Here is a 17,932-nt window from a genome sequence, read left to right as displayed (position 1 = left end):
GTTCAGAGATTCTTAATCATATCATAGAGTATTCTCCCTCAAACAGTTTGAAGGTTAGAGATCCCTTGTTGTGCATTCACTTGCCTCCATGGTTAAATGCTTAACCCCAACTATGCCATGGACACCCTTTGATGGAGTGAATATGAGAACTCCTTTTGATCCGTTCAGTGGACTCATTCTCTATTAAGCACCTACATGCTTGTCTTGGTGTTAGTCACACCAATGACTCGAGACCAGCTACTCTCTCTAAGAGAAGACATAGCACGTACTGATCTTAACGAACTGTCAATGCCCAATTAGCAATCTTATGATCAAGAACGTTTAAGATATGTATACGAAAGAGAATGGTCTCATGAATCTAACTTCTTTAGATCACATTCTCCTAATTACATATTCCTTGAACTTATCGTTTAAGCATATAACATTTATATGAGATGGCTTTAAACAATAATCTTTGCCCTTTATATTAAACTAGATTAGTTTAACATGTGAAATGTCCGTAAAGTATCATCATATGATTGGCTTTAGGGCACATTTCCAACACTTAGCTGTAGTTTCATAGATGGTGTCTACTTATTGGTTATGTTTCATAAATAATGCCTAGTTCTTGTTCACTTTCATAAATAGTGGCCTAGTTCTTAGTCCACTTTAATAAATAGTGCCTAGTTCTTGGTCCACTTTCATAAATAGTGTATAACAGTTGGTACAGTTTCATAAATAATGTCTCTTTCTTGGTCTAGTTTCATAAATAGTATTTTTTTTCTTGGTCTAGTTTCACAACTAGTTTTCACCTATTGGTTTAGTTTTAGAAATAGTGTCTCATTCTCGATTTGGTTTCATAAATAATGTCTACTTATTGATCCAGTTTCATAAATAGTGTGTCCTTATTGGTACAGTTTCATAAATAGTGTCTAGTTTTTTGTCCATTTTCATAAATAGTGGCCTAATTCTTGGTCTAGTTTCATAAATAATGCCTAGTTCTTGGTCCACCAATTTGATAAATAGTGCCTAGTTCTTGGACTTTCAGAAATAATGGTCTAGTTCTTCATCCAGTTTCATAAAAAGTGTCTAGTTCTTGGTATAGTTTCATCAATAGTGTCTAGTTCTTGGTCCACTTTCATAATAGTGGTATAGTTCTTAATCCAGTTTCATAATTAGTGCCTTGTTCTTGGTCCACTTTCATAAATAGTGGCATAGTTCTTATTTTGGTTCCATAAATAGTTTAAAGCAATTGGTATGGTTTCATAAATAGTTTCTACTTATTGGCAACCTATTGGTTTAGTTTTAGAAATAGTGTCTCATTCTTGATTTGGTTTCATAAATAGTGTCTACTTATTGGTCCAATTTCATAAATAGAGTCTTCTTATTTTAAGGAGGATTAGAATGACATAACATGATAAATATATATATATATATATACACGATGAATAGTGGTACCATTTGACAATTTGACAGCATAAGTACATATCCCGAATTTAACCAAGTTCGTCCTTTTTAATATGACTAAAATAACAAAGACTTGTAACTCAATTAGTTAAAAACATTCACATTTACTTTCAGAATCTCATGCTCGTCCCTCAATATCTATAGTAGAAGAAAGAAAAAAGGAAGTGGTGCATGGTCAAAGTTATAATTCATACATGATTGTTTACTATTTGTTATAATTATACAATATGTTTATGTCTTTATAATTGTAAGGGTGATTTTTGGTTAAAATACTCTTGGTTCAAGCCATTTTCATTAAAACTCTTCTTCTACATCAATTCTCCTTCAAATAATTAAAAGAAAAATTAATATAAAATAATATTTCCTCTCTTCTTTTTGATGGACGAAAAACAAAAATAACATAATTTCTTTTTATTTCTTTATGCAATTAATTTCTTCAATTGGAAATCCCAAGTTATGCGAATTATAACAAAACATGAGAGATATGTGTTTGTATTAATGTTGCTCATATAATTAATTTAGTGCGATAATACGTCAATTGATCTCAAGTGATTTAAAAAAAAACCTCTATAAAGAGTGTGCCCTTTACGTGAATATTTGGCAAGAAGAAACCTCTATAAAACAGATAATCCTTACACCGTTAATTCTACATTTATAGTTATGGTAAAGACTTAAGTAAAAATGGTCTCTTTCTTTTAAGCTACTAGTGGCCATTTTAACATTGACTTGGAAAATTTATTTTGGACAGGAGCAGTGTCGTGGTGATATACCATAAAGTGACAGTGATTTAGGTGATGATGTTGATATAGTTGGTTTACAGATGGTGCTTAAGAGACTGTTTAGAGGGGCACTTCCTTCTCTCATATTAATTTTATCAATTTTGCATCTGATACAGGGGTTGACGAAGCAAAACATGAATTTTCTAAGAAAAATGAAAGCGATCTAACAAAACTATAGATTGAAACTCTAAGTTGAATATAATCAAAACCTGAACAAATTTCGAAATTCAACTCCAATTTCCTTGGTGTCATTGCTTTTTTCAGCAACAATCTTTGACATTCTAAACTACTAAAAACGAATGCAAATTTACCCAATCAGAATCCGAAGCAAACCGATTGAACAACGTAAATATTTGTGGACATGAAGTGATGGCTTATGTTGAGTTTTCTGTGATTCCATTGTCAGTAGCACCTGATAAAAATCTAGATAGATGACAGACCAATGACCTTCAAATTTAAAATAATACAAACCCATTGCTTCCAACTAAATCAAATTCACTGCAACAAATTCAGTACTATCGTTACATGTAGTGTAAAAAATCTGAAGTTGAACCAACTAGTGAAGCCCCTTTCCTTTCAATTCTTAATGCACACCATAATTTAGGGTTTTTTTAATTGTTTTCTTTTTCTCTTTTCACCTATGCTAAATTATTTGTTTTCATTTTTTTGTTTTGTTTTTGGAAAACAGATCTTAATAAGTGTTTCTGGGCTGGGCACATTCTTTCTCATAACAGCCCAATGAGCCCAGCCCAAAGTCTCCTCGGACTATGAGTTTTATCCTACCTTGGATTTTTACTATGGTGAGGTTTTTGAGTTTTAACTTTTATGCACTTTTTAAGTTTGTTTTGAGACTCACATTCGTTCATTTTGCCAACTAGACGAGACAACTTTATCAACTGCTTCTACATCATCCATCAAGATTTGATGGGACAACCAGTTAAACATTTGCACACTCAAGAGAGTGTTGTGACATTCTCTTGCAAATTATTAGCCATTAAAAATCATTTTTGCAAATTATTAGCCAAATCGGAAATATTGGAGACATGTAATTGAATTTAAAGAAATTGGCGAACACTATATTTTAAGAAAAAAATGGTTTCAGTAGGAATTGAATTCTTTCAAAGATATCTTTATCGAGATATACATAATAAGCGGTTCAGATCATTAAAGTTTAAGATGGAGTGGGTCCCACAACTAATCCCCATTTAAAAAAAAAAATTGTGATCCATTCCCTTAAAGGTCTATATGTTAGTGAATCTTTCCCAATAAAAATTGCATTACCTAGAGAGCAATGTTCTCTCTCCCATAATGTACCATAAATAAAGTCATAAGCAATGGAAGATACACATCCTAAAAATCTCTCAATTCTCTTTCTCTCTTTTGCCACAGCCTTTCACACAAATAGGCCACAACAATCATATATATCCTTTTAATACTTAATATTGAGGGATATAAAGGTAAATTAGTGAAATTGAGTATAAAAGGTTTGTTTTTAATTTTTAACCAACGACGTTAGAGGGGGTAGACTAAACTTCATAATGGATGAGTAATAATGTATTTCAAATTTGTTTTTAATGATAATCGAACTTAAAATCTATGCTTACAAATCAAGAGTATGAAAGTTTAATAAATATAAAAGTAAAATTTTACTGCCACGTAGCATGGAAATTGAACTTAAATTATCAAATTAGAAATATTAACATCCAGAGAGAGAAAGTTGAAACAACGCAAGCATTTATTTAACCTTTTTAGAGAGAGAAGGGGCAGCGATTGGTGGAGAGAGAGTTTGATATGCTTTATAGTGTTTGTTTGGGGCTCTGAGATTGTCTCCGTCCGTCCCGTTTCTCTCTGTTCCTCCCCCTCGAAACCCCTTTCCTTATTCTTCCCTCCGCTAGAGAGAGAAAGATAAAACCTAGAAATTATTTTCTGCAGAAAATTTGGCGGAAATTTCCAGGAGCTGAGGATCCGAGCTAGGGTTTCGGGTGTGATTATCCGGGTTTTTTCTGGGTGCAAGGTGATGTTGGGATTGCGGTAACTGGATCGAAATGTTGGTTAGGAATGCAAATTCGTTGGAATTCTAGTTCCGATCTTGAAATTACGGCGCGAATCGAAGGCTCGAAGCAATGGACGTGGACTCATCGTCGATGGTGCCGGACACCGATCACGATCCGGCAGTGCCAAACCACAGTACGACGTCGTCTCAGGCCGCAGTAGAAGGGGAACAACAACTTGGCGAGCAGGCGCAACCGGGAACTGGATCTTCTCCGCAGCAGCCTCAGACGGCGGCGGCTCCACAGGCACCACAGACTCCGGTGGCGGGGCCGCGGCACGCCCCAACGTACTCGGTGGTCAATGCAATTTTAGAGAAAAAAGAGGATGGTCCAGGGCCAAGATGTGGCCACACGTTGACTGCGGTGGCGGCTGTGGGCGAGGAGGGCCAGCCGGGCTACATTGGCCCCAGGTTGATTTTATTTGGTGGTGCCACAGCTCTTGAGGGCAATTCGGCGGCTTCAGGGACTCCATCATCAGCTGGAAGTGCCGGCATAAGTATGTTATTTTCTTTGTTTACTTGGGTAGCTTCGTCATTTGAGCTCCTATGATAAGCCTAGCTGCATGGAAGCCCTAATAGTAATGGTTCTGTAATGATAAGTACTTTATCAACCTAGCTTTGTTAGTTTCAGATTGCTGTTTTTTGTTCTTCTTTGATGTTTACGTTTATTGTGTGGTTATAAAATGCTGTGGGGTGGAATTCAAAGTTCTAGTTGGTTAAATTTTCTGTGAAAAGACCTTGTCTTGTTCAGGTTCTTTAATCTCAGGTTGTCTCTATGTGTCTGCTCCCAGATTGTTAATGATACAAGCACTGTCATCCGATCCAGGAAACAAAAATCTACTTGTAATTAAAGTGAAATATCGGTCTCGGGCTGATTTGTTGCTACGGCGATTCAAGTTGTTAGTTATTATCTTGATAAGAGTTTTAGAATGCTTTGTTGTTTCAAGCCTCTCATTTCTCTTGGCCCTGCTCTTGTTCATTCTTGATAAATTACTTATGTGTGATACAAATTTGCCAGTTATTTATTGCGAGTGATTTGAGTGGTGTGGTAGTTTTGTTGTAGCCCAACAAATATGCATGTATTTTTTTCTTTCAGTTATTGTTGTGGTTTCACAAACTTACTCTCTTTTGAACTAAAAGTGATCAAGTGGCATCTATCTAATGCCATTGGAGCTTGAAATCTCTGTGTTTATAGTTTTCAAATCGCGTATATATCCCTGCCTCCTAATGGTTATTTTTTAGCATTCATAGTTTCTGCTTTGAGCTTCTAGGGGTCAGCTAGCATTTATTTATGGTGTGAAGGTGCTGAGCCATTTAAGTTGTAGGTCTTTCTGTTATATTCAACGGTCCAAATAATCATGAGGCTTAACCTAATCTACATCTTGATTAATTCTTTGCTTGTAATGAAGCTCACGAGAATAATGATTCACTTCATTTTAAATAATTTAATTTATGAAACTTGTTTGTTCTTAATTTCAGGACTTGCAGGTGCCACAGCGGACGTGCATTGTTATGACGTGCTAACAAATAAATGGTCTAGGTAAGCCTAGGAATAAATATCTTTTATCTTTTTAGCCATTGGCTGTCTATATTTTCTTATTTATCCTATGTTTACTTTAGTGGGTACATTTTATGACATGTATTGCAGGATCACACCCTTTGGAGAACCTCCCACCCCAAGGGCTGCACATGTAGCAACAGCTGTAGGAACTATGGTGGTTATTCAGGTCAGCACTAATATTATATCTTACAAGTTATGGTTCCCAAGTCAATGCCGTGTTAGAATTTTTGTATACTTTTCATAATTACATTCCCACTGGAATCTTTCATATCAATACAGGGTGGAATTGGTCCTGCTGGTTTGTCTGCTGAGGATCTTCATGTTCTTGACCTCACACAGCAACGGCCTCGATGGCACAGGTTATACTTGAATTGTCTGTGTTCCTTTAAAAAATAAAAGGTATTGTGTGATTTTTAACCAAGTGGAGCTAATTTAACTTTAGGGTTGTTGTTCAAGGCCCTGGACCTGGGCCACGCTATGGACATGTGATGGCATTAGTGGGGCAAAGATATCTTATGGCAATTGGTGGTAATGATGGTGAGTCACTTCAGGGTCTATCTTACTCTCTTTGATGCACTGAATTAAAGGGAAGGAAGGAACTTCATGCATAGATTTTTACAAACATTAAGAGAAGGGAATTGGTGTGTGGTTTTCAGGAAAACGGCCTTTAGCTGATGTTTGGGCTCTCGACACAGCTGCCAAACCTTATGAATGGCGTAAGTTGGAACCAGAGGGGGAGGGTCCACCACCATGCATGTAAATCTTTCATGCTCTCCCTCTTTAACACTCATGACACTCAAATTCTTATTATAACACATATACATGCACGTCTCACCATTTGGTACGTATGTAAAAGATCACATGCTTGGATATCAAAAATGAATGGATATAAAAAATGAATATCTATTCTATAAGTTTGGGGTATTGGCTTCTTACTTAAATTCTGTTCTCCCAAATTTTTAGTTGTTTTATATACCAATACACTTTACCATTAGAGGCATATATTTCATGGACTTATTGTGAGTGTTTATGTTTGCATTGTATTTCTGAATTCTGTAATGTTTGGGTACTGATTTTAGATCCACTAGTGAGAGAATATGTAGAGATCGTTTTCAAATAAAAAGAGAATATGTAGAAATAGTTGTAGTGATGATATGACATTTGATACTCTTGGTTGACGGCAAGCTGGTTTTTTGATCATTCTATGTACTTGGTGCACATATTGCTGTTCTTTCTATTTTTCTTTTTCTGGGGCTGTATTGGATATCAGAATATGAAAAAGGGTTGTTAGCTTGTCTATTGTCTTGTTGTATTTTTCTTGGTTTAAGGCTGGTACTTTCAGTTAAGGTTTCTATCCCAAAAAAAGCTGTTACCCTTTAGTGTGCAGAAAGAATCTGTGCTTAACACTTTTCAGACATAGTGTGCAGTTTGTTGAACGAGCCTCATTTCTCCAATTTCTTACAGGTTTCATTTGGGATTTGATAATTTGATCATCTTGTTATGTGGAATAAGTTTTGTTTTAATATGTAAATCTACCACTGTGAATGTTTGGGTTTTTTTTTTGAAGTTCTTCCCATCAGTCCCTTGGCCTTAATTTCAACCCTTTTTCGTTTTTCATTTTCTTGTCATGTCAAATTGTTATTGATCTAGAGGGGGAGGTCCCTTCTTAATTTTCTCTCTCTTTCCTTTTGGATTTTTTATATACATATAAATGTATTTGTCCTTACCCTTTAGATAACATATACTAAGGGTTTTATCTTGTGTATTATGAAATAGACTCGGATATGATGGCAGTCCCTTGGCCTTAATTTCAACCCTTTTTCGTTTTTCATTTTCTTGTCATGTCAATTTGTTATTGATCTAGAGGGGGAGGTCCCTTCTTAATTTTCTCTCTTTCCTTTTGGATTTTTTATATACATATAAATGTATTTGTCCTTACCCTTTAGATAACATATACTAAGGGTTTTATCTTGTGTATTGTGAAATAGACTCGGATATGATGGCATCCAACCACATGTCTGTACAGAAATCTACAGATTTATCTAATTTTGGATCCAATGTAGCATCTCTAAGGAAAAAGAAGTTAAATGTGATACAAAAATGGATAGGAGAGGAAGCTCTAGGGTGTTTTTGAGACTTTTCTTCTGGATAGTATATATTTATGTATGGAAAGAATGTTCTGCTGTTGGTTGGTGGCATTAGAGGATGATGCATTTTATTACCATTCATTTGATGAAACTTCAGAAAAAAGGAAGTTGGTTTCACCTGGAAGGCTTTCCCTTATAAAATTATTTGTTTGTCAGGGAAAATTGTCTACTATTCCAAGGTTAAAATTGAATAGGTGCATCCTTAGTGGTTCTTTTGCATTTCTTAGCATAAATACCGGTGGCACTAGTAATCAATAAAGATACTGAGAGTGAATAATTTATTCTGTAGAAGTTATGCATCTTTGACTTGCTATTGAGTTGCCCTGTTTAACTTTCAATTATATTATCACCATGTTTTTTGTTGATGTTGTAAAGTCGATATCTTATCTTACTCTCGTGTATGACACAACCAGGTATGCAACTGCAAGTGCAAGGTCTGATGGTCTTCTTCTCCTTTGTGGAGGGAGGGATGCAAATAGTGTGGTGAGTCAAATAATGTAATTTTTTGAGTGGTTTGTTTTTATGGATGCATGATTGTGACAGTATGGTGCAAAACCAAGCACAGTGGCGTTCTAGTATTCATTCAACCGACCCCACTTAGCTGGACAAGGCTTGGTGGTGGTTTTATGAATGTGACAATAGCATTTATGGTGATTTTAGTTTATTTTTATATTGCTTGCTGGGTGGCTTCAGATTGTATTTGCCCTTTGTCAAGCACATTCTGCAATGAACTGTGGAACAGTTACCCCTTCACGTCTATATCTAATCTTTCTGAGAAATGTGGTTTTGGTATATGTTAGAAAACTACTTAACAGAAAACAAAAGTACCCATAGCTTAGTTGTGACACTAGCTTGTGGGGAGGACAGGGAGATGGGGTTATGAAGTTTGTGGCACAGATTACTTATTTCTATTTGTCTTTACAGTTTGTTTACGTAGCTTGTGTCTGAATGTTGTTGACTCCCCTCCCTCTTCAAATTTTGCAAAGCACATTAGTAATAGCTCTGTAATGATTGGTCGAATAAAAAAAAAAAAAAAGCAGCTTTTGTTATGTAATTCTGGGTTAAGTTTTCTTTTGGTTCTTCTGTTTGCAGCCATTGGCAAGTGCATATGGTCTTGCCAAACATAGGGATGGCCGTTGGGAATGGGCAATTGCTCCTGGTGTTTCACCTTCTTCAAGATATCAACATGCAGCAGTGAGTTTTTGCATCCATTATGTTTTAATTTCTCTTTTACTTATTTGAATTTATTTTCTGAAAACTAGCATGTGTTGTGATACTAGGTCTTTGTTAATGCACGTCTGCATGTTTCTGGAGGGGCTCTTGGTGGTGGCCGCATGGTTGAAGATTCATCAAGTGTTGCAGGTATTTATTTAGGTTTTTACAAGCATTGTGTGAAATGTACTCTCACTCCCTCCCGCAATTTTTGGCATGGATGATCCTTGAAAGAAAATCTAGGAACTCGATGGTTCCAACCCTTGAGTCACAGACCTGGAAACCTGATGTCCATAAGTTTTCTCAAGTGAGCCTTGGCAGGTCTTGTGGGTTTCTTACCGTAGAATGGATAGGCATTTACTAAATTATTGTGACTTAATAACATGAAATCAAAATTTAGAGTAAAGATTACATGTGGAGTGTGCAAACACACACATATTCCTGTCCTTTATAAAGTAAGATATATGGTTCAAATAAATTTTTTTCTCAGAATTTAATTTAATTTCTGGACTCATCATTTAACTGGTTCTTCTTTTAAATACAATGATAAATATGCTTTTGTATGATGTGATGGAGGTAAGCTGGTTGTATTTTTTTAATCTCTCGGGATTAGTGAAAGTTTACTGTTAGGTCATGTATACTGGGGATGCTTTTTGAGAGTTGAATGGTTAACTTCTTCCAGTAGTTTCTGGTAGATGTATGTTAGTTTTTCTCCCTCTAGGATGACTATGTTGTGCCTGATTCTTCTTGTATTATGCTTCGAGCAGATATTGAGATCTTATGAACGTTTTTTGTATGTCTGAAGCAATTATTCAAATGAGAATTCTGTGGCTATTATTCCAGTTCTTAAAATAATTGATCCTCACCACATCATTGTGTAAAATTTGGGCAATTAACTATGCTTCTTTGAGAAACAGATAAATTGGTAGCTTAAGTTTTGTTGTTATTTGTTGGTGTTAAACTATGTTTCCAAAAGGTTTTTCACCATAAGTGTTCTTACAAGTTTTTATGTTTCTTATGTGCAGTGTTGGATACTGCAGCAGGAGTTTGGTGTGATACAAAATCTGTGGTTACTAGTCCAAGGACAGGTAGATACAGTGCTGATGCAGCCGGTGGAGATGCTGCAGTTGAGCTGACAAGGCGTTGCAGACATGCAGCTGCAGCGGTTGGTGACTTGATCTTTATATATGGTGGTCTACGTGGAGGTAAGAAGTGAATGTATTATTTCAACAGTCACTCTGCAGTTGCTTCCTGTTTCAGTGATTCTAGGAAGTGTTTCCATTGAGCAGTTTATTGTAATTAATGCATTCACTTTCTGTTGATGGAGTGTAGGTTGTAACTCACAAGCACTAAAATATTTTGCATCATGAATGGACATGCTTAGAGAATAATAAACATTTTGTATTTCTTGAGGTTGACATTCAATACGTGGTTGTTTTTTCCGATACATTATGTGATTACTTCAAAGTTGAGGTTTCAATGATTGGCTCATTAATTAATTTAGTTTCAAAATCTTCGTTTCCGGGTTATATTTATCTTTTATTGGATGAGTAAAGTAGGATAAAACAGCAGGCAAGGATAATGCAGGTGCAGCAATTTAGTAATATATGGAGGACTTTAGGAGCTGTCATTTTGATGGTTTCTGAAAGCTTTTATATTATGAATTCTGGAGTTCACTTACAATTTTATCTTTCTGAGCTAATAAAATCCCGCACTTGATAATTTCAAACATACTAATTGCTTTATTCTATTATGCTATAGGAGTGTTGCTTGATGACCTACTTGTTGCGGAAGATTTGGCTGCTGCTGAAACAACAACAGCAGCTTCGCATGCTGCAGCTGCAGCTGCTCAATCTGTACAAGGTCGTTTAACTGGAAGGTATGAATTCATTGATGACAGAGAAAGACAGTTGACTGAAGCAGCTCCTGATGGTGCTATTGTGCTGGGAAATCCAGTTGCACCCCCAGTAAATGGTGACATGTATACTGATATAAGTACTGAAAATGCTTTGCTCCAGGGAACCCGGTAAGCTAGTTGTATGCACATGAAGTCACTGAGTTGTACTTTTTATTGTTAAAGGGATACTGAATTTTGATTGTTGTTTAGGAGATTGAGCAAAGGTGTAGAGTATTTAGTTGAAGCATCAGCAGCTGAAGCTGAGGCAATCAGTGCCACTTTGGCTGCTGCCAAGGCACGACAAGTTAATGGAGAAGTTGAACTACCTGATAGAGATCGTGGTTCAGAGGCTACCCCCAGTGGGAAGCAGATATCTACCTTGATCAAGCCTGATTCTGCTGGGTCAAACAATATTCCATCAGCTGGAGTGCGACTGCATCACAGAGCTGTCAGTATTGAATTTTATGAGGCAACTCTAAACCTGTGTTGATATGTCCTTAATGTTTCTTACATGCTTTGCCAGGTCGTTGTAGCTGCAGAGACTGGTGGAGCTTTAGGTGGCATGGTGAGGCAACTTTCAATTGATCAATTTGAAAATGAAGGCAGGCGGGTTAGTTATGGGACTCCAGAGAGTGCAACTGCAGCAAGGAAATTGTTAGATCGACAGATGTCCATAAATAGTGTTCCCAAAAAGGTAGAAGACATTATGTGACAGTCTTGCCTACCTAAAATTGCCATATTTTCATCTGTACATCTTATAAAATCAAATGTCCTTTTGCTCAACTATAGATGGGTAAATTTTGCTAACTTCTTCCTTGTCCACTTGATTAATGCTATTTAGATGCTAGAAAATAGAAAGATAAAAACATAAAAGAACAATTGAGTGGTATCATAAATTGTATTCAATAGTGTGAATGCATTTTTGCGCTTGTCATCATTCCGGAAATGTAAGGTAGATGCATCTGAGTTGGAATATCAAGCACGATACCGCAACCAACTAGAGACTATTGGAGGCCACTTTAAAGTCATGTCCTTGCTCTCACATCTAAGTTTATCCGTATTATCCTGTGCCTGGTCTTTCACTTATGATAGATTAAAAGGCTTATACATCCTCATCCTGGCATATCTTGTGCCGTGGATACTTATTTTACCCATGCGCTGACTCCAACCCTTTGGTGTAGACAACCCAACACTTGGTATTATGAATGTCATCCTGCATATGTAACGTTTACATATAAAGTTTATTGTGTTTCATAATCAATAATTTTCCTCTTTTCTTTTCAGGTAGTGGCACATCTTTTAAAGCCTCGTGGGTGGAAGCCTCCAGTTCGCAGGCAATTTTTCTTAGATTGTAATGAAATAGCAGATCTTTGTGACAGTGCTGAGCGAATATTCTCTAGTGAACCAAGCGTCTTACAGCTTAGGGCTCCTATCAAGATATTTGGTGATTTACATGGGCAATTTGGTGACCTCATGCGCCTTTTTGACGAGTATGGTTCACCTTCAACGGCTGGAGATATCGCGTAAGTGGCTATATTAATGCAACACTAAGCAACTAGGTTCATATGGTTTGATATCGAAATATTGAATTACATATGCTAAGGGGCCCAACTGGGCACCCCATGATATTACGTTGATTGTTATATCTTAATGGTTTAACCATATAGTTTACCGTATTGTTTTAAAGCCCAATATTTTACCCAATGGATGCTTCTTGCATTTGGGTTCGCGAAATAGAATCCGTACACATACTTGTGTATAAAGATTATGAGATTGTAGGAATAAGGGATTCCTGCTATTTCTTTATATACAACCATCCTTAGTACTTCAGAGCTAAACATTACAGAAAACATCTTTTTTGTGCTCTTTTGGTTTCCGAGCACAACTCAGAATTGTCTACACTAGAATGTCCGAGACTAGAAAAAGTTTATGCAAGGACTAATCCTAACACACTTGAATATGGAGAATTCCTAAGATGACAGCATGGCAACAAATAAGACATGCATAAATTTGCAGTACAGTCCTAGTGTGAATTTCTTTTTTTGGCTTTTAGAAGGAACATTAATCAAATGAAGTCTCACTTTTGCATTTGTAATACAAGGTGGATTCTATCGGTGATTATGTGAATTGTTTCATGCTCCATCTTGTATATGCTTGGTTTATTTATTTTGGTTACATTTTGTTGTACGTTTTTTCCGTTCAGTATTCACATAAAATTAAGGTTGTGACCTTTGTATATCTTTTATAATATACTTATAAATATTTCATTGTATCGACTATTTCTTTGCCTAAATAATTCAACTCATTCTTAGTTTGTTATCCTTTTTTTTTTTTTTTTTTTTTTTTTTATGGGAAACTAGTGTGTTATCCTTTTGACAAGTCCACAGTACCAAACTTTATGTTTCTTACATTTATGCTGATTTTATGTGAACAAAAATCAGATATATCGACTATCTCTTCTTAGGAGATTATGTTGACCGGGGCCAACATAGCTTGGAAACGATTACTCTTCTGCTTGCTTTGAAGGTACATTTGTCTCTGCTTTTATTCTGTTTCAGTCTTCTCACTTGATGCTTATAGCTCTCAGTGATTGCTGTATGAGTATTTCTATGATAATGCAATGTTCTTGAAAAAAATGTCAATATTGCAGGTTGAGTATCCCCATAATGTACATTTAATCCGTGGAAACCATGAAGCTGCAGATATAAATGCTCTATTTGGCTTTCGGATTGAATGCATTGAGCGAATGGTACTGTATTATAACTATATATCATATCTGTATCTTTTATTTGTAATCTCTGGTGGTCACTGACTGAATGACTTGCTAAGCAGGGTGAGAGAGATGGAATTTGGGCGTGGCATCGAATAAACCGTTTGTTTAATTGGCTTCCACTGGCAGCTCTTATTGAAAAGAAAATCATTTGTATGCATGGCGGTATTGGCCGGTCTATAAATCATGTGGAGCAGATTGAGAATCTCCAGCGTCCTATTACAATGGAAGCTGGCTCCATTGTGCTTATGGATTTGTTATGGTCAGTGCAATGTGTATATTGGTACATTTTATAATTATTTTTATTTTAATTGGTCAATGACGCCATATGGTTCTCTCTAGGTCTGACCCAACAGAAAATGACAGTGTGGAAGGTTTACGACCAAATGCTAGGGGTCCTGGGCTGGTTACATTTGGGGTAAGTAACTTTTAATTGTTTTCTTCCTTTATTTCACATTGCCTATAATGTTATAGAGATCAGTAGGTTTCTAAATTAGTAGATTTGTCATCAGGGAGTCTGGATGTGTCACCAATAATGGTTGCAGTTCGCTGACAAAACATGCTTGACTTGTTATTGATGCATTTTCGTCAATATCGATGAATATGCATTCTTTAATATAGAATGGACGTCCTGCAAAAAGATTACTAACTGACTATTTTTTAGGAAATTCTTTTGTTAATACTGGTGTTGTGCTATCTTTAAGCAAAGTTAATAGTCCAAATGGGATGTGGATAATACATGGCTGCAATTAAGATGATTTACCAACAAAGTTGCATTTGTAGCATGTTAAGGGCCGCAGTTTGATAAAACTGGTTCCAAACACTGAGAGTGGGAAATATTTTATTCCATTTGTTTCTCAAAATTTCCATGCCGAGGTGTATGGTACTCTACAATTTCATGCCATGAAACAAACAGAACCTTGAAGCAATGGAATTGGTATTTTCTATATACTTGTCTTGGAATGGTTCAATGTGACGGTCTGCATTGAGCATGGAGTTGAATATTAATTGTTCTGTAATTCATCTTGCTTGATGTCCACTGAGGCTTGTCCAGTTAATGTTACTTCCATGAGTTTTTATGTTGTAAAGTACTGGGATCGTAAAATGGTATAACTTTAATTGGTATTTTTTTTTTTAATATGTTTGTGTTGTATGCCATCTAAAGTGTTTTGACATTGCAGCCTGATCGTGTCATGGAATTCTGCAATAACAATGATCTTCAGTTGATTGTGCGTGCACATGAATGTGTAATGGATGGATTTGAGCGTTTTGCCCAGGGGCATCTGATTACACTTTTCTCTGCTACCAATTATTGTGGTATGTACTTGTCCCCTTTTCTGTTTATGGAGCTTTGAGCGCTTCAATAGACATCTCAGGTTTGGCCCTTACCACTGTCAGCCAAACATCCCATGTTTACTCTTATACTCTCAACAGGTACGGCCAATAATGCCGGGGCAATCCTAGTCTTGGGTAGGGATCTTGTTGTGGTTCCGAAACTCATTCATCCCTTACCACCAGCAATTTCATCACCAGAAACTTCACCGGAACGCCATATTGAAGATACATGGATGCAGGTACTGATGTTTATTTCTACACTTCGTGTTTAAATTTATGGTTATAACTTGTAACTCAAAAATGAATGTATGTATGTGCATACTCTTACTGGAGAGATTTTGCTACCCCTTCCCCATCGGGACATATAGTCATTGTTTTGATAATAATCTTTATTTGAATTGGCTTGGTATGAAACCAGGAGTTGAATGCAAACAGACCTCCAACACCGACTAGAGGCCGTCCCCAAGGAGCTAATGATCGGGGTTCCCTTGCTTGGATATAGTTGATTAGTCTGAATTGCTTCGTCAGATTCATTCTGGCCTTGTTCTTCCAGATGGGATTTCTAGGGCTGTATAGAGCATGATGTCAAATACAAGAAGTTCCCCCGTTCTTCCACATGGGGTTTCTCATAGTGTATAGAGCATGATGCCATATACAAGAAGTTCCAAAACTTGTGATCTATTTTCCAGGTAACAAGTTTGAAGGCATTCTGAAATTTTGGTTTACTTTACATAATTGGTAGGCCATGAGATGATGAGAAGACACAAAGTCGAAGAAGTAGGTTGTGGTTGGCGGGTAGGTTTCACTTTTGTATGATGTGCTAAAATGTTGGAGTTTGGGTCAACCCGCCCTTTGTAAATTGAGCTACAGGCAGGTAGAAGTCAGTATTCGTTCTTCCCGTGGATTGGTAGTGCCGAGTATTCTTCTGATTAGTTGATATATTGTTTATTCCTCGTTGTAGGCGTATTAATTTCCCTTTGAAGAGGACAGGGGGTCAATTTGTGGTGGTGAGATATATAAAATGTTTAGAATCTTTGTGAGCGTCCTTCCGCCGGTCCGTGATTGTATCATAGAGGTATTGCTTTGTGTAATATTTCTTCTTTGTTTTGTACGATGTAACATTGTGTGAAGATAAGTAACAGTTTTTTGATCCGACACATCCATTTGTGAAGTTCTCGTCGTAAAATGTTGTTTATCTTTATGCTGAAAGGAACTAAACCTCTTGCTCTTGGATGTTGTATCTTTGTAGTTTATTTTCCCGACGATCTCCAAGTGCAGTCGCATAAATTCTAGAGTACCACTACGCTAGGTTTTGCCAAGTCTTCTATTAGTTTCAAGTACTTTATATCTTTTCTTATTGTCTCGTTACAATTCTTAGGTTTTCCCATGCATCTTTTGCCTTGAGTCTTCATCTCATAGTAGCATCTGTAGGTTTTCGGTTCACGTGTTCAAGCCAATTTAACCAAATTTTTTTCATCTTATCTTCAATTGAGGCGACTTCTATTTTACCTCAGATATTCTATCCTTTTTCGTGTGCCTACACATCCAATGAAGCATTCTCATCTCTTCTACACATTTTTTACCACCCAACATTTTGTGCCATAAAGAATTGCTGGTCTTATTGTCGTTTTATAAAATTTTCTCTTGAGCTTTAGTGGCATGATGATCGCACGATACACCTTATACTCTTCCTGTGGTCTCAACAGTTATCTACCGAAATTGTTCACTCTTCAACAACTATCTGCCAAAAGCTTAAAAAGTTTTAGCAAGCAACTATCGAAGTTGTGCATACTTCTCAGCAGAGTCCAACCAAAGAGGAAATAATAAATGAATAATGCAATTATCTGCAGGTATGCTCCGATATATTTCACCTCTTCAGTAGAGAGTAGAGAACTAACGAAATATTGACAACTTTTCGATAGTCTTACCAAAAAAATTATCGGAATTTAGGGTTACACAAATAGTAAGACATGGTTCAAACTAATGCAACATGAAAAAGAAAAAAAAAAAAAATTAAATCAAACATCATGTGGAGCCGCCAAACAATCGATTTCATGTTACATTCTTCACAATAAGCTTTTTTTTTTTTTTTTAATTGGTATGTTTGTCTCGTTAGTCATTAAGACAAGAAGCAATAACACTATCGTAAATAAGTAAAAATTTTAAAAATTATAACATTGTAAACAAATTAATCAACCGGTTCAACTAGTGTTGGGTTCGAAATTCGGATTAGGATTTCTCCTCTTCTCTTTCCATCTCTTTTCCTCCCCTCTTCTCATATTTTCTATTTTGTCTTTCTCTTTCCATATAAAATTAATATAAGATGTTGACGTGACTTAATCATGACTGTCAAATAGGAGGGGAGGGAAGGGGAGGGGAAAAAAAAGGGAAGAGAATCCTACTCCTTGAAACTCATGCAAGTTAGTTAAAAAAGGACTTTTAGTTGTTATGGGAGTTGATACAAAATAAACCAAATGAAAACATCAGATAAGATTAAACATGGGTGTGTAGGAGGATAAAAATAGAGTAGTGTTATTCATGCACCCATTTTTATTTCTAACACACCCTTATTAATTTTTGTCCATTGATCTTCTGTAATTCATTTGATTCAACGGTCGGAAATTAAGAGGGGTGTACAGATAGCATCACCCGCAAAATATGTCTATCATTTTTCATTTGTTATATGATTTTTTTTTGTAATTTTTTTATTAACATTTTTTGAACAATAAGATATT

The 17,932-nt window shown here is 36.2% G+C and overlaps 1 protein-coding gene across 3 annotated transcripts; it reads left to right on the top strand.

The window, feature by feature from the left end:
- Positions 1-4,207: 4,207 nt before the first annotated feature.
- Positions 4,208-16,354, top strand: LOC103962839 (serine/threonine-protein phosphatase BSL3). 3 transcript variants are annotated; one of them, XR_007254137.1, is made up of 22 exons: positions 4,208-4,772; positions 5,755-5,815; positions 5,924-6,002; positions 6,116-6,195; positions 6,279-6,373; positions 6,493-6,592; positions 8,397-8,466; positions 9,076-9,177; positions 9,264-9,345; positions 10,221-10,400; positions 10,957-11,221; positions 11,303-11,540; positions 11,616-11,786; positions 12,377-12,615; positions 13,534-13,618; positions 13,743-13,841; positions 13,925-14,124; positions 14,205-14,280; positions 15,044-15,179; positions 15,297-15,436; positions 15,616-15,886; positions 16,159-16,354. XR_007254137.1 is itself a non-coding variant. In XM_009375612.3 (21 exons), exons 1-21 carry the CDS (start codon positions 4,349-4,351, stop codon positions 15,697-15,699), a joined length of 3,006 nt encoding a protein of 1,001 aa, XP_009373887.1. In that variant the 5' UTR covers positions 4,208-4,348; the 3' UTR covers positions 15,700-16,354. The 3 variants fall into 3 exon arrangements, 1 of the variants encoding a protein (XP_009373887.1); XM_009375612.3 differs by having other exon boundaries at positions 15,616-16,354; XR_007254138.1 differs by lacking the exons at positions 15,297-15,436; positions 15,616-15,886; positions 16,159-16,354 and having other exon boundaries at positions 14,219-14,280; positions 15,044-15,116.
- Positions 16,355-17,932: the final 1,578 nt, after the last annotated feature.

The sequence above is a fragment of a genome, unplaced genomic scaffold (assembly GCF_019419815.1).
Source record: "Pyrus x bretschneideri cultivar Hongxiangsu unplaced genomic scaffold, Pyrus_bretschneideri_v1 Contig67, whole genome shotgun sequence".
Classification (NCBI taxonomy): domain Eukaryota; kingdom Viridiplantae; phylum Streptophyta; class Magnoliopsida; order Rosales; family Rosaceae; genus Pyrus; species Pyrus x bretschneideri.
Note: the sequence above shows the minus strand (reverse complement) of the source record. Positions and strands in the feature narration are given on the sequence as shown.

Bases quoted from the DNA above. Each gene is read 5' to 3' on its own strand.
- LOC103962839 (XM_009375612.3), top strand. From the start codon at position 4,349: ATGGACGTGGACTCATCGTCGATGGTGCCGGACACCGATCACGATCCG. The intron at 6,003-6,115 runs GTCAGCACTAAT...ATATCAATACAG, and splicing joins GAACTATGGTGGTTATTCAG to GGTGGAATTGGTCCTGCTGG. The intron at 11,222-11,302 runs GTAAGCTAGTTG...ATTGTTGTTTAG, and splicing joins GCTTTGCTCCAGGGAACCCG to GAGATTGAGCAAAGGTGTAG.